This window comes from Anolis carolinensis, chromosome 3 (genome assembly GCF_035594765.1).
Source record: "Anolis carolinensis isolate JA03-04 chromosome 3, rAnoCar3.1.pri, whole genome shotgun sequence".
In the NCBI taxonomy this organism is placed as follows: Eukaryota; Metazoa; Chordata; class Lepidosauria; order Squamata; family Dactyloidae; genus Anolis; species Anolis carolinensis.
In genome coordinates, this window is record NC_085843.1 from 187,853,246 (window position 1) to 187,866,749 (window position 13,504).

At 40.3% G+C, this 13,504-nt stretch overlaps 1 protein-coding gene across 45 annotated transcripts in view; it reads left to right on the forward strand.

Moving 5' to 3' along the window:
- Window positions 1-13,504, forward strand: part of sorbs1 (sorbin and SH3 domain containing 1) — a 160,115-nt gene that overhangs the window by 127,021 nt on the left and 19,590 nt on the right. For 31 of the 45 annotated variants that reach the window (XM_062975926.1, XM_062975929.1, XM_062975920.1 and 28 more), the window contains 3 exons: window positions 4,021-5,520; window positions 6,192-6,280; window positions 10,922-11,089. In XM_062975926.1, coding sequence (XP_062831996.1) covers window positions 4,021-5,520; window positions 6,192-6,280; window positions 10,922-11,089 — 1,757 coding nt within the window. The remainder of the gene's footprint in view (window positions 1-4,020; window positions 5,521-6,191; window positions 6,281-10,921; window positions 11,090-13,504) is intronic. The other 14 variants (XM_016996248.2, XM_016996275.2, XM_016996274.2 and 11 more) reach the window with 7 other exon arrangements.

Below are 13,504 nucleotides of genomic sequence, written 5' to 3' on the forward strand. Positions count from 1 at the left end.
ATAGCAGAACCTGTTTTACTATGAGGATGACTAGATTGAATTCTATGGAACCCCTTTCAGGCCCAGATGGTGATTACACAAACCACAGAGACTGGCTTCTAACTGGTTCCAGGATCACAGTATACGCGACTTGACAATTGTAGTGAATGCATTTTTTTCAACTCCCTCTGCAGGAATGCACATGTGCACATCAAAACAGCACTTTCGGTGTCACAGTAATTCACACACTGTAGATTTGCTTTCGCCATACAATGTAGTTTATACTAGAGCAGTGGTTCTCAACCTGTGGGTCCCCAGGTATTTAGGCTTATAACTCCCAGAAATCCCAGCCAGTTTACCAGCTGTTAGGATTTCTGGGAGTTGAAGGCCAAAACATCTGGGGACCCACAGGTTGAGAACCACTGCACTAGAGTATGCTGGTGTGTATTATGGGTTCTGTTTCAAAATATCCCCCAACTTGGCTTATTTCCATTTAAAAGGCTTAAAGCAGGCCTCCTCAACCTACTTCAAGCCTTTTAAACCTCCAGGTGTTTGGGCCTCCAGCTCTCAGAAGCCCTAGCCAGCTTGTTTAATGGTCAGGAATTCTGGAAGCTGAACTTCAAAACATCTGGAGAACCACAGGTTGAAGAGGCTTGCCTTAAAGCATGCTGCAGAGTGGTTTCATGGCATGCATTATATAGCAGCCATACTTTGAAGCTGACTCAAAGCTACATTAAATGGTCAGTGTAGAGGGTACGATTATCTCTTGAGTTTTTCACATTCACCTGTACGGAAATCTAGAAATCCCATCTTACTTGGTTAGATATTTAGAAGTTTTGAGACTCAATATACAAGATGTTATATTAACACATTGTCTAAGCTCCTCTTTAGGACTGAAGGTCAAATAAATACACTAACACAACTACACAAGAAAATACATTAACCCACAGCTATCTGTTCTTCTTTTCAGAATTTAAGACCAAACTTTGAGCCCAAACTCTAAGGAAGAATATTTTCTATTAATATCTGGGGATATTTTTTCCAAGCCTTGGAGGGTGTTGTCTGTGATTCTTCCACATGTTTAAATTGCCTTCCCCCTTTTCCAGATAGAGACTGGTTGTGCTCCCTGTTATTCTTGGTTGTGGTTAGTTCATCACATTGCTTTTTTTCTTCTCTTTTACCAACATTCCTGCAACAGCACCCTGTTTTTTCTTCTTCATGATTTCAGTGGTCAGATCTCTTCAGCCCATCATCCTGCTGATCTACTGATTGTTCTGTCTGCTGACTTTATTTATTCTTTTAGAACTGTGCTCTTGATGACTTTCTAGGTTCATATAATCAAATTTGATCTCAATAATAATAGCAGTTACAATTTTAAAAGTAATAACAGTTGTATAATAGCTGGCAGAATACTAAATTAATGAAATACATCATAAGATGTGTCACTAATCTGACTAATGTGAATATTTTGGTTACCCACAATTACTATAGTCAAAGTACCAGTAGTAAAAGATAATACAAGGGAGCTGTAGCCAAATGTGACTGTGTTTAAACTCAGATAAAGCAGTAGTTCTCAACCTGTGGGTCCCCAAGTGTTTCGGCCTCCAACTCCCAAAAATCCCAGCCAGTTTACCAGCTGTTAGGATTTCTGGGAGTTGAAGGCTTGGGGACCCACAGGTTGAGAACCACTGAGATAAAGGAAGATAAAGTAAGCTAAAGGAAATGGTAGGAACTGAACTTAACCTAAAAACGGAAGCGGATTCTTCAAGTTATAAAGTATAATGGCAGCCCTGACAAGACAGGACTATAAAAACTTGGGTTTTCCTCTGTCAAACCCAATGAAACAGATGCTTTTTCTTAAAAAAAAAAAAAAAAAAGGATCTCTACATATTTTTTCCCAATTGTAGAAACAAATGATCAAGGGCAAGATCCAGCTCCTGACAATATCACAGACTATATTCTGATCAGCAGATTATGTTAGATAGATATAAAATGCATGTGATCTTTATTTGGCAGCTGAAACTGCATTTGTTGAGATGACTGAGAACAAGGAAGTAATGTAGCAATGCAGTTTGCTACAAAAGAATATATCTATTTACTTATCAACAATAAGAATGATCCTGGGCCAAAACTGCCCTCTGAGTCTTTTTTAGACTGGTCCCTGAATCATAGAATCACAGAATCATAGAATAGTAGAGTTGGAAGAGACCTCATGGGCCATCCAGTCCAACCCCCTGCCAAGAAGCAGGAAATCGCATTCAAAGCACCCCCGACAGATGGCCATCCAGCCTCTTCTTAAAAGCCTCCAAGGAAGGAGCCTCCACCACAATCCGGGGGAGAGAGTTCCACTGTCGAACCGCCCTCACAGTGAGGAAGTTCTTCCTGATGTTCAGGTGGAATCTCCTTCCCTGTAGTTTGAAGGCATTGTTCCGTGTCCTAGTCTGCAGGGCAGCAGAAAACAAGCTTGCTCCCTCCTCCCTATGACTTCCCTTCACGTATTTGTACATGGCTATCATGTCTCCTCTCAGCCTTCTCTTCTGCAGGCTAAACATGCCAAGCTCTCATAGACAGATTCTGTCCGTATGCTGAGAAAGACAAATCTGGCAGTTGTAGGCTCCTCTGCTGAGAATACTGAGCTTGTTAGTCAATCAGTAAAAGGAAGGAATAGAACTATTACAGAGATTTTGAAAAAAAAATGAAAAAGAGGAGAAAAGGAAACAGGAGACATTGACAGAGATAGCCAATGTTAAGATTTATCGCTAAACATGTTTCAGTAAAGAAGGAGCTGCCTATTGTAGCAGAAGGTAGTGCACACAACCAACAGCATTCCTTTATTGAACCATTGCTTTCAGTAGTAAAACATTATATAAGTGAAATATGAACTCAATACTGCAGTTGAACACAACTGATTGATGCTGACAGCTTGCTTCTATTCTTTTTACCTTTTTGCTGTCACTTTCCAAATTTGCTTCTATAAAGTAGCATCAAGGTTTTTTAAAACTACAATCTTCTTCACTTCTGCTCAGAAGTAATCTCCATTCAATTCAAAGGAACGTATGGTATTGCATACTTTGTAGAGTAGCAGCAACAACCCACAGGTGCCATCTTGTACATCAGGGAGGGGGAAAAGCAGCTGACACACAGTTATCTGAAGAATATTAATAGCGGATATCCTTTTAGAAGACTTCTTATAGATAGTGTCTAACCACAATGCCTGCTAACTTTAAATATGAATCATGCCTTTACTAAGCCACGTTATCTTGGTGTGTTCCTGCTGACTTTTTTATTTGAAAGATTGGGAATTTTCATTATCATCCAGTTCTTCCAAATGTGTTGTACAAAACTCTTTGAGAAACTGAAAGGCTAACAAATCTGATTTGAACAGAAGTACTGTACCATGAAGATAGCAAGCTTTCCCCTTTCATTGTCATTTTTTAAGTTTAAAACACTTGTTTTTAAGTATGTAAGGATCTACTTTGCAAAATTTGGACTTTAAGTTATGTCACTTCCAAGTGACTAAAATTATTCACCATTTTATTCTCTTTGGGGGCTGAGGATTTTCTACTTTTTCTTTCATCAGGAAAGAAAAAAGGTTAACCAGAAAATTTGCATGCTTTTACACCTAATAGCAGTTAATACGGAATTGCTATTCGTGTGCAGGAGTGTTGCATGAAAAGTATACCAGATCCATTGCAAACTTCTCACCTGAGCCGTTAATAATCCTATTCTATTTCAGATGCCTGAAATAGGATGCCTGCCTTGGCACCTGCCCATCAAAGGACTGATTGAGTCCCACCCTTTCCCTTAGTCTAACAGCTCCTCTGATATTGTGGCATTTGCCTTCTTCCTAAGCATCGGCTCCTCCCTGCACTTCAGCAACAGGGCCTGGCTACATCCACATCTCCTTTTGAACCTTGCCTTTCTCAGGACTGTGTTGTGTGAAACCCAAAGCATGTCATTTCTTTCCCACCCCCATTTATCAACAGCTTTGCCACACTTAAGCTAACAGGTTCTGTTTATTTTATTCTGCATGCTTTCCAGTGGACCGTAAAGGTGGGAATGCTCATACAATTGCACGCTCTTCAGTTTATAACCAATCCTTTAACTTTAGTAATGCCGGCCAACTAGGTCAGTTTTGTAAATATAAGAAGCCATTGTCTGTCGCAAAAGTCTGTATTGCTGAAATTCTTCCCTCCAAATTCAAGCCCAAGCGTGCTACTCCACCTATTCCTAGGCTAGACAAAAAAGATCTCTTGCCTCATGAGAAAACACAAAGCTGTGAAAATCTCCATAGCTCACTTACCTTCTTTGGTAACAAGAAAAACTCTGTGATAGATGTGGATGCAAGTTTTGAGAATATTCTAATGAAATCTAAGCAGCAGTCGGCTGTAAAGTCCAGTAGCACCCAGAGTTTGAGAGAGTGTGGCTCTTCCAGCTTCAGAAAAGAGTATATGCTTGGTTCCCAGAAGAATAGCATGGAGTTTGCCATGCTGTATAAAGACATGCACCATATCAACCGTTCTGGTTTCCAGAGGGGCGTTATTTCATCCGGCAGCGTGAAGGAAATTGCATCCCATTTTGAGTGTGAATTTAAGAGCAAGAGAGAACCCAGCTTCAGCCCCAACCGAGAGAACTTGGAGCAGATCCCCAAGCACACTGTATCTTCTCGCATCACTGCCTTCGAAATGCTCATCCAGAAATCTTTGTCAATGCCTGCTCTTAGCTTCTCCAGTACCCATAACAAATCTCCAACTCCTAGTCTCTCAAACAGCTGCTTAAATTCGATATATTCAGCTGAGTATGAGTTGGATTTGTCCATGCCAGTTCTGAGGGAAAAGAATCTAAGTGATCTTACTAATCTAGCTGATACTTCATCCCATTCTTATAGCAATATAGAGGATACATCATCAGAATTTAGTAATATGACCCCAATAGATACACTCTCAGCTTGTCCTGACGAAATAGATGTCATATCTAATAAATCCAATGACAGTGGTGGTGACAGTAGCATCAGCATTGCTCAGAAATACAAAGTGAACAAATGCAAAGGATCATGCCCAGCTTCCTACACAAGGTTTACAACTATGCGGAGACATGAACAGCAGCAGCCTGCTCAAGGGGATGTTGAAGGAGAAAAGCACCTGCTCCCTAGAAATATCTACCTCATGAGCCCTCTTCCCTTCAGATTGAAAAAGCCCTTGCAGAGACACTCCAGAACGACCCTTCCTTTGCCTGGACTGGGAGCTCTGCTGGCATCCACCTGCGAAATCCAGAATGATCAGTCAAGGGGAAGCCACAGCAATAACACCTCCTTCTATGAGCTATGCATGCAGCGGAAACCGCCAGCTCCCAAACGCCTCTCTTCCTGTGACATTGTCAAAAGATTTAGCCACTTCCTGGAAGTGGAAACTTGGCAAACTAGTTCTGTTTCCCTACTGGACTTTCCAGATGTGTTTAATAATGCGAATGTACCATATGCTTTATACTACAAGGTGGACACAAACAACAACCCACAAAAGGAATTCAGGACATACCCTGGAGGTGGCATTTTTGTGTTCTTTATTTAGTTTTATTTCATCTGTCTCTGTTTGCTTCCCCTCCATTTTTTAACCCTTGCTCCATATTTCATTCCCAACGTATCTCTTGTGTATCCTGTTTGCATTTCAGGACTTGACTGAACTTTTCAAAAATAATTTCTTATGCATTTCTAATTACTAATTAAAGCAGATTGCCAAAAGGTACAGTTCAGGGTGTGAATTACTTGTGGAAAACAGCTTAAACCCATGTGATTTGCATCCCCAAGAAACTAAATTAAGCAACCCTGTTCGTTGCTAAAGCAGTCATTCAGGTTCTTGGTGTATTTTTGCATGTGTGTGCATGTGAACATGCATGTACACATATGTGCTTCTTTATCTTTGCATGTAGTTATGCAACTTTCTTCAGTGACACCACATTGCATCATATTTGGTGAGCAACAAATATACTGATTAAATCATTTGGTTGGCTTTCATGGTTTTGGATTTTGTGTTGTTTCTTACTTCAGCGTTATTATCTGCTTCAGCCTTTAAATCCAGAAGAAATAAGAAGTTACCAATAGTTGATTACAATTGATTGGTGGCATTGAAGCTCCCCTCCTTCCCCCTTTCCTCTCCCTCTTTCTGGTTCTCCTGGTCAAATCAGTTTGTTTTTAATGACCCTGTATTGTTTTAAAGTAGATTCAGAATCACCAAGACATTTTCCACCACTTGATTACATGGAGAATCCTGAAGATATTTTCCACAGACGCCACAGTGATAAAGAGGTAATCTGTCCTGCGTCAGTCAGTATTTTTCCTTCAGAGAATTAAAGCAGTAGTTGGGTAGAATTTGAACATAATCAAAATGGTTTCTTGATTTGTTATCTGATTAATGACCTTGGTGGTTTTATTGTGGACTGGAGTATATATCGCTACAATAATTATATTAATTAATACTTTAAAACATGCTTTCATTTTTTACTTAAGAATTTAAGGTTTTTTAAATGAATAAAATTAGAATATTTTATTATTATAGGCAAGAAGGAAAAAAAACCCAAAAGGTAGTACCCAAGCTAAGAATGTGAACATTCCCTTTATTTCAATCTCCGGTATCATGTCTGCTAGCTACTTACCTCAGAATAACCATTATTACAGGACTTGGTCCAAAACAGTTACGTATAGATTTCAGTTGTTGGTCCCTCCCCTCCCCTAGCTTCAGATTTGAAGATAAAGGCAGATGGGCAGGAACCCTGATTCAGGAGCCCAGTGTAAGTTGCAGAAGTAGGGGTTTCTCTCAATATCTGGTAATCGATCACACAGTGGTGGATTGTAAGTGAAATTGTTGAACTCTACTGATCTGAAAGACCACTTCAGGAGAGCAAGTTTAGAAAGACTAGAAACATTGTGTTATGTAATGGTGAACCCTGGTAATCGCACATTTACCTTTAGAAATTGTATATCATGGTGGGAAACAACAGGATTTTTAAAATATTCATTCATGCAAGTTCACTGTAGTCTGCTCTTACTGGTTTGTGAAAAACAGCAGGCAAGCATTTACCTCATTATTTTTGTGAATGTACTGTATATACTCGAGTATAAGCCGACTCAAATATAAGCCAAGGCACCTAATTTTACCACAAAAAACTTATTGACCCAAGTATAAGATGAGGGTGGGAAATGCAGCAGCTACTGGTAAATTTCAAAAATAAAAATAAAAACCAATAAAATTACATTAATTGAGGCATCAGTAGATTAAATGTTTTTGAATATTTACATAAAACTGTAATTTAAGATAAGACTGTCCAACTCTGATTACCTTTATACTCGAGTATAAGCCAACCAGGTGTCATAGACAGAACGCCACCAAATAGAATACAACACAGTTTATTAAAGTTACAGAACTGAGAAATGCCCGTAGGAAACAAAGGACTAGGCAAACACTTGTCTTCAGTGTGAAAAGTAACAGAAACAGCTCCGTTTGAATTAAAACGGTTCAAAAGGATAAACCGGATTAAACAGGAGTTTAATCCGGATTAAAACAAAAGTGCTTACTTCAGCCTGACAATTTAAACAAACAAAAGTTGGAAAACAGAGGTCAAAATGAACACAAAAAACTGGCAGCAGATTCCTCTCTGCTACTCAAAAGCTACAGATGAGTAACTCAAGCTGTTTTACTCCTCCGTGCAACGAGCGAAATCCGGGTCCAGGCACATCAATCAGGGTAACGACGGTCAGCGTGGGTCCCAATCCGGTCCAAGGTCGAAAGCCAAGTGCAGACGTCCACAAGTTCCACCGATAGCCACAGAAGGGATAGTCCAGGGTCGTAGTCAGTCAGTCAGTCCAGCGTCAATCCAGAGTAGGTAATTAATGTCCGTCAAAAAGACGACGGAGGTCCAAGCTATCAAGATTAAACACAAGTTGCACAGAAAAACCCCACACAGTTCCTCCCGCCGTCTATGCCCAGTGTCCTTGGTAACTTACGTATCCAGCAACGAATCACACCCGTCTTCAGGAAGTTCCCCAACAAGAGCCCAAGCGTTCGTCCAGATTACCTTGCCCAACGCAATTAGCCATTGATCCTAAACCCCATTTTATCCCAGTTCATAACTCCTCATCGCTGTCAGCTGCTATCCTAATCCCAGGTGCCTCATCATCATCATCCTCATCAGAGCTAAAACACCTTTGACTACGCCCCACAGCATCCCCAGCTGTGGATCCCGCTCCATCCCTCCAGCCCGTCCATGGGTCTGATCCTGCAACCCGCCAATTGTCTCCCATGCTATCATTGCCGGTGACACCCAAATCCTCCCTCACACGAGTCCACTCCATGTCATCCTCCTCTGAGCTAACCATCTCTTCCTCCATTCCCTCGGTAAAACCCTCAAATGAGTCTTCATCTGTTGGTTCTGCAAATAAGTCCCGGAGCCGTTTCCTTTCACGCTCCTCAAAAGAGTCTGACTCTCGAGGAGTCTTACGACCACGTCTCCTAGTACCGGAGCCAGAAGGCTCAACCATAACACCAGGACTCTTACTTGAGTATAAGCTAAGGGGGCTTTTTCAGCCCTAAAAAAGAACTGGAAAACCTGGCTTATACCCGAGTATATGCGGTAATTGTTTAGGAAAAATAGTCCAACAAGACAATAGGAAATCTTCGGTTTTTGCTGTATCTTTTGAAACCTTTTGAGGAAAATAAAGTGAGACCCTTTGCACTTATCATTCTGTATTTGATAACCTCCATCCTCGCCACCATGGCTGGGGTTTGTGATTGCATAATACAGTCTTTTGGTTATGTCAAATCAGTTGCACACAACCTATGGCCCTCCACGTTTGTACAGGCCTATGACATAAATGAGAGCCGAAATGTGCTGTTAAGACTGGCATGTATTTGATTTTGATAGTGTCTGGATGAAAGTATAAAAACAGAAATCCTAAATTATGTCCTAAATTATGTATTGAGTATAAGCTAAGGGGGCTTTTTCAGCCCAGAAATCCTAAATTATGTATTGAGTATAAGCTAAGGGGGCTTTTTCAGCCCTAAAAAAGAACTGGAAAACCTGGCTTATACCCGAGTATATGCGGTAATTGTTTAGGAAAAATAGTCCAACAAGACAATAGGAAATCTTCGGTTTTTGCTGTATCTTTTGAAACCTTTTGAGGAAAATAAAGTGAGACCCTTTGCACTTATCATTCTGTATTTGATAACCTCCATCCTCGCCACCATGGCTGGGGTTTGTGATTGCATAATACAGTCTTTTGGTTATGTCAAATCAGTTGCACACAACCTATGGCCCTCCAGGTTTGTACAGGCCTATGACATAAATGAGAGCCGAAATGTGCTGTTAAGACTGGCATGATATTTGATTTTGATAGTGTCTGGATGAAAGTATAAAAACAGAAATCCTAAATTATGTCCAAGAATAAAGAATTATTTAACCCAACCCCCCCCCCCCCCAAAATAGTAACGAAACATATACACCTGGGACACTCAGGGCTTACAAGCAATGGTCTTCTTCTATCAAGCCCTAGTGTGTGGTGTACAAAGGTATATTCTCTGAAAGTCAAAGGTCATGTTTACTTCTCTCCATTCTCCACATTGCAATGTGTTCCATAGAGAAATAACTTCAGAGTCCTAGCCAGCCATGCACTTAGTGCAAGGGCCTATTGTCTCTCCTTTCCCAGTTAGCTGTACATACCTTTTGTGAAGCAAGCACACTGTAGTGTTCTGCTGTTTGAAGGCATGTTGAACACATTTTATAGCTGTGATCAAGACTTTCTGCCAAGAATCTTGGACTGTGTGATGCACCTGAAAACTGTTCCAAAAGGCTTCCTAAAGTAGTACCAGACGTGGTTCCTACCCCCTACTGCCCTCCAACTTTTGTAAGGCAATGGCCTGCTAGGAGAGAGGCTGGTTAGGTTCAACTGTCCCCCACCAACCAGAGGTTTTTGCTTTGTTCCCTTAGCCCTGGGTGGCAAAGCGAGCCTTCCTTCCTGCTTTGACGCTGGAGAGATTGGTAGTGAGGAAAGTTTGGAGGAAACCTGGCTGCTGCTCAAACGTACAAAAATGTACAAAAACGTGCTGTGTAGTGATCTCCCTAATCCATCCACACTTGGTTATTTGACTCTCTCTTCTCCCCCCCCCCCCCCCCAACATTAATATTCTGTGCCACTGTGTTCAGCCTTCACTGAACTGGGGTTTTTTTGGTGGGGGGGAATCCCTCCTGAGTAAACCCCTTCCAGGAGAATTTGGTACTTTGATAGTGTACTTATGCTTTCTTCTCATACTGTAGTAGTGCTGTTTTGACTTCATAAACAATATCACTTATATCTTGAACACTGGAAAATATAGGAGATAACAAGGCTGATGGAGGCTTTTTCTTTTCCATTAAAAAAATCTGTTTGTGGACATTCCCCATAAAAGATTATATTTCATTGTGACCCAATTTTGTAGAATTCTTAGTAGAGTGGTTGATTTGGCTTAGCATATAATAACACAGCCCAACCCAATATAAATTCTTGCTATCTTGGTTTTTAGGCCTGTTCCTGGGGTTATTTGGGCCACTGATTCAGAAAATTGCATTGGATAGACCATATCAGCTCTAATTTAGCTATGGTTATCATGGTATTCTGTGGGCAAGCAGATAATGACTGGTAGATATGTTCTGTATCTCAAATTCTAGAGCTGATAGGGGAAAACTGGTGCTATTTTTGGAATCAACAGGTCAATATACATAATCTTAATATTTGAGGCACTACAGTGTGTGTGCACCAGTGTAATAATGTATTCTCTGAACTTGTTCTGATAGGTTTGAAATAGGTGGGATGGGTCTAGTTTTGGTGAACTTTTTGTTTGTTTGTTTGATCTGTTGGCAATTTCCACATGCCATAAACTAGATTATTTATTACCCATTTTATGCAATTTTATGGCAGAAACTTTTAGAGGACCAGAGACGACTTAAACGTGAGCAAGAAGAAGCTGATATTGCAGCTAGAAGGCACACAGGGGTCATTCCTACGCACCATCAATTTATCACTAATGAGCGGTTTGGGGATCTCCTAATTGTAGACGATACAGCAAAAAGGAAATCTGGGTCAGAGGTCTGTTGTGGTTGCCTCAATCTGCTGCTTGACCCAATTCATATTTGCCTCTCATAGTGTTGTGCTTGTAGGCCACCATTAGCTGTTCAAGGTGTTGATTTTTATTTTCCCTCATTCTTGCTTGATTTAGAAACTGCTTTTGATATTGTTGAACTGAATTAATCTCTCTATACAAAAAGCATGTCTGCTGAGGATTGCTAGTGCACCACTATGACGCATGCCTTTAAAGTACCTGTTATTTTTTACAAAAAAATCCAAGGACATTTGCTTCATCTTTTGCAGTATATAATGCTTCATTCTCTCCTTGTATGTGACTTCTGCTTTAAAACTTTATTGTCTTCTTGACCCTTACCATGTGATTATCCGTTAGTGGATTAAACCTAGATGGCGTTCTTCTCTCTTTGCTTCTTTGTGGTCTCCATGTCAGATAAAAAAAAGAGAATGTTATATCTGCATTTTAATGTTTGAAAAGAAAAGGCAAAAGAGACAAAAGGGTTGGAAAGGATTTTCCCCCCAAGGGGTCATAGTTCTTTAAGGGTGTGAACCCCTGGTGTAGCCCATTTTATTTGCCTTGCCCAGTAACTGTTCCTGTTACCATGTGGTCAAATCCCCTCTCCTTTATTTATATGTTGTGCAGCTTTTTAATGGTTGGTATTCCAGTGGAAATCATGAACCACTACACCTAGTAGTCCTGACAAGCAGAACAAATTATGTGGAATGCTGCAAAATCATCTGGAGGGCCAAATACTTGGAAACAGAATTATAGAGCTGGAAGAGACCCCAAGGGCCATCCAGTTCAACTCCCTACCATCCAGAAACATACAATCAAATCACTCCTGACAGATGGCCATCTAGCCTCTACTTAAAAATCTCCAGAGAAGGAGACTCCATTGCACTCCAAGGCAGCATATCCACTGCCAAACTTAGTTTACCATCAGGAAGTTTTTCCTAATGTTTAGGTGGAATCTCTTTTCTTGCAGCTGGGATCCACTGATCATTGACTCAGTCTGTAGAGCAGCAGAAAACAAGCTTTCCCATCTATGCAGGCATATTCAAGTAATCTGCACAGTCTCTTCCTACTTCTTCAAAATATGACATTTTCTTACCGACTGTAGTGTTTATTGCTATTTCCAAATTGTACAGGGAAAATCTTGAGAAATAGTCCTGGAATTGTCTTCTAGCCTTAGAAGTTGTTACTTGTTCAGTAAAATTATTGTTGGGCAGGTAACAGTTATTAGGGCCCACTCATAATACCTAAGTATGGCACTACTATTTCATTTTGACAGACACGGTTCCAGCCTATGGAATTCTGGATTTTGCAGTGGTGAAGCAGTCGAGGTCTCTAGGGAGTTGTCTATACCAGGGCTTCTTAAACTTTTTCACTCATGACCCTTTTTGGCTCATAAAATGTTTATGTGACCCTAGGTATATAGATATATAAAATAGGTATAAAATCAAACATTTACTGATACTAAATAAGCATCTGCAATGTTTGTTGAATAGGCTCATTTTCCTTTTTTTTTCTTTTTTCTTTTTTTGAAGTACAGTTGAAACATATTCTGCAGAGTCCACTGTGAACACTACAGAACAAATTTATGTAAATGTCTAAAACAGCCACTAGGTGGCATTCAGTAAATGTTTATTGTTGCCAATATTTTCGGGATCCTCACATTGAGCTAAGGGGACTGTACTGTTTTTCAAAAGCAAGAAAAAGGTGTCGAGCTGCTGCCAGAAGATCCAGAACAGGAACATAAGCGCAGGGCCTTATCTGACTGCAGCAGGTGATATAGGAGCCTGCCTGGGCAAAAATGGGGGAAATTAATCCTCCACTCTCTTAGTTGTGTACAAACTGTGTCTCTTCCCACTTTGAGCCCATTTTGGTGTTTTCACAATAAAAGTAAAAGGATCCGTAATGTTACAAAGCATACACGCCAGCAAGTAGCATTGGACATGTAAACAAAAATGATGATGCTGTCCATCCTAGCAGCCTGTCCACCTTTTTGCTGCAGAGTGACTCCGAGCTAGATTGTACACAGCAACAGATTGGGTTTTTCTGAAACTATGGAGCAAGAAGCAAGTTTTGGTATATCGTATTAATACCAAAAATAATGGCTTTCACTGCTAAAGGTGTGATATGTTGTTTGTTGAGATCAAGGTAGCTATAAAGTGAGTGTAATTATTTTTGTCTATGTAAATAGGCTCTGAGGATTCCATAGAGCATGTCCATGATAGTCAAAATGGAATAATAATGCCATTATATTCTAGTTTAAATGGGTCCTAGATTCCTTTCATTAGCTAATAATAATCTTTCAAACATTCAGCTCAGTAGATATGAACATAGGTGATTCAAATGTGACTGCAGAGAATGTATATACCTGTTTTTTTACATAGACAATGATGCAGTCTAATAATGCC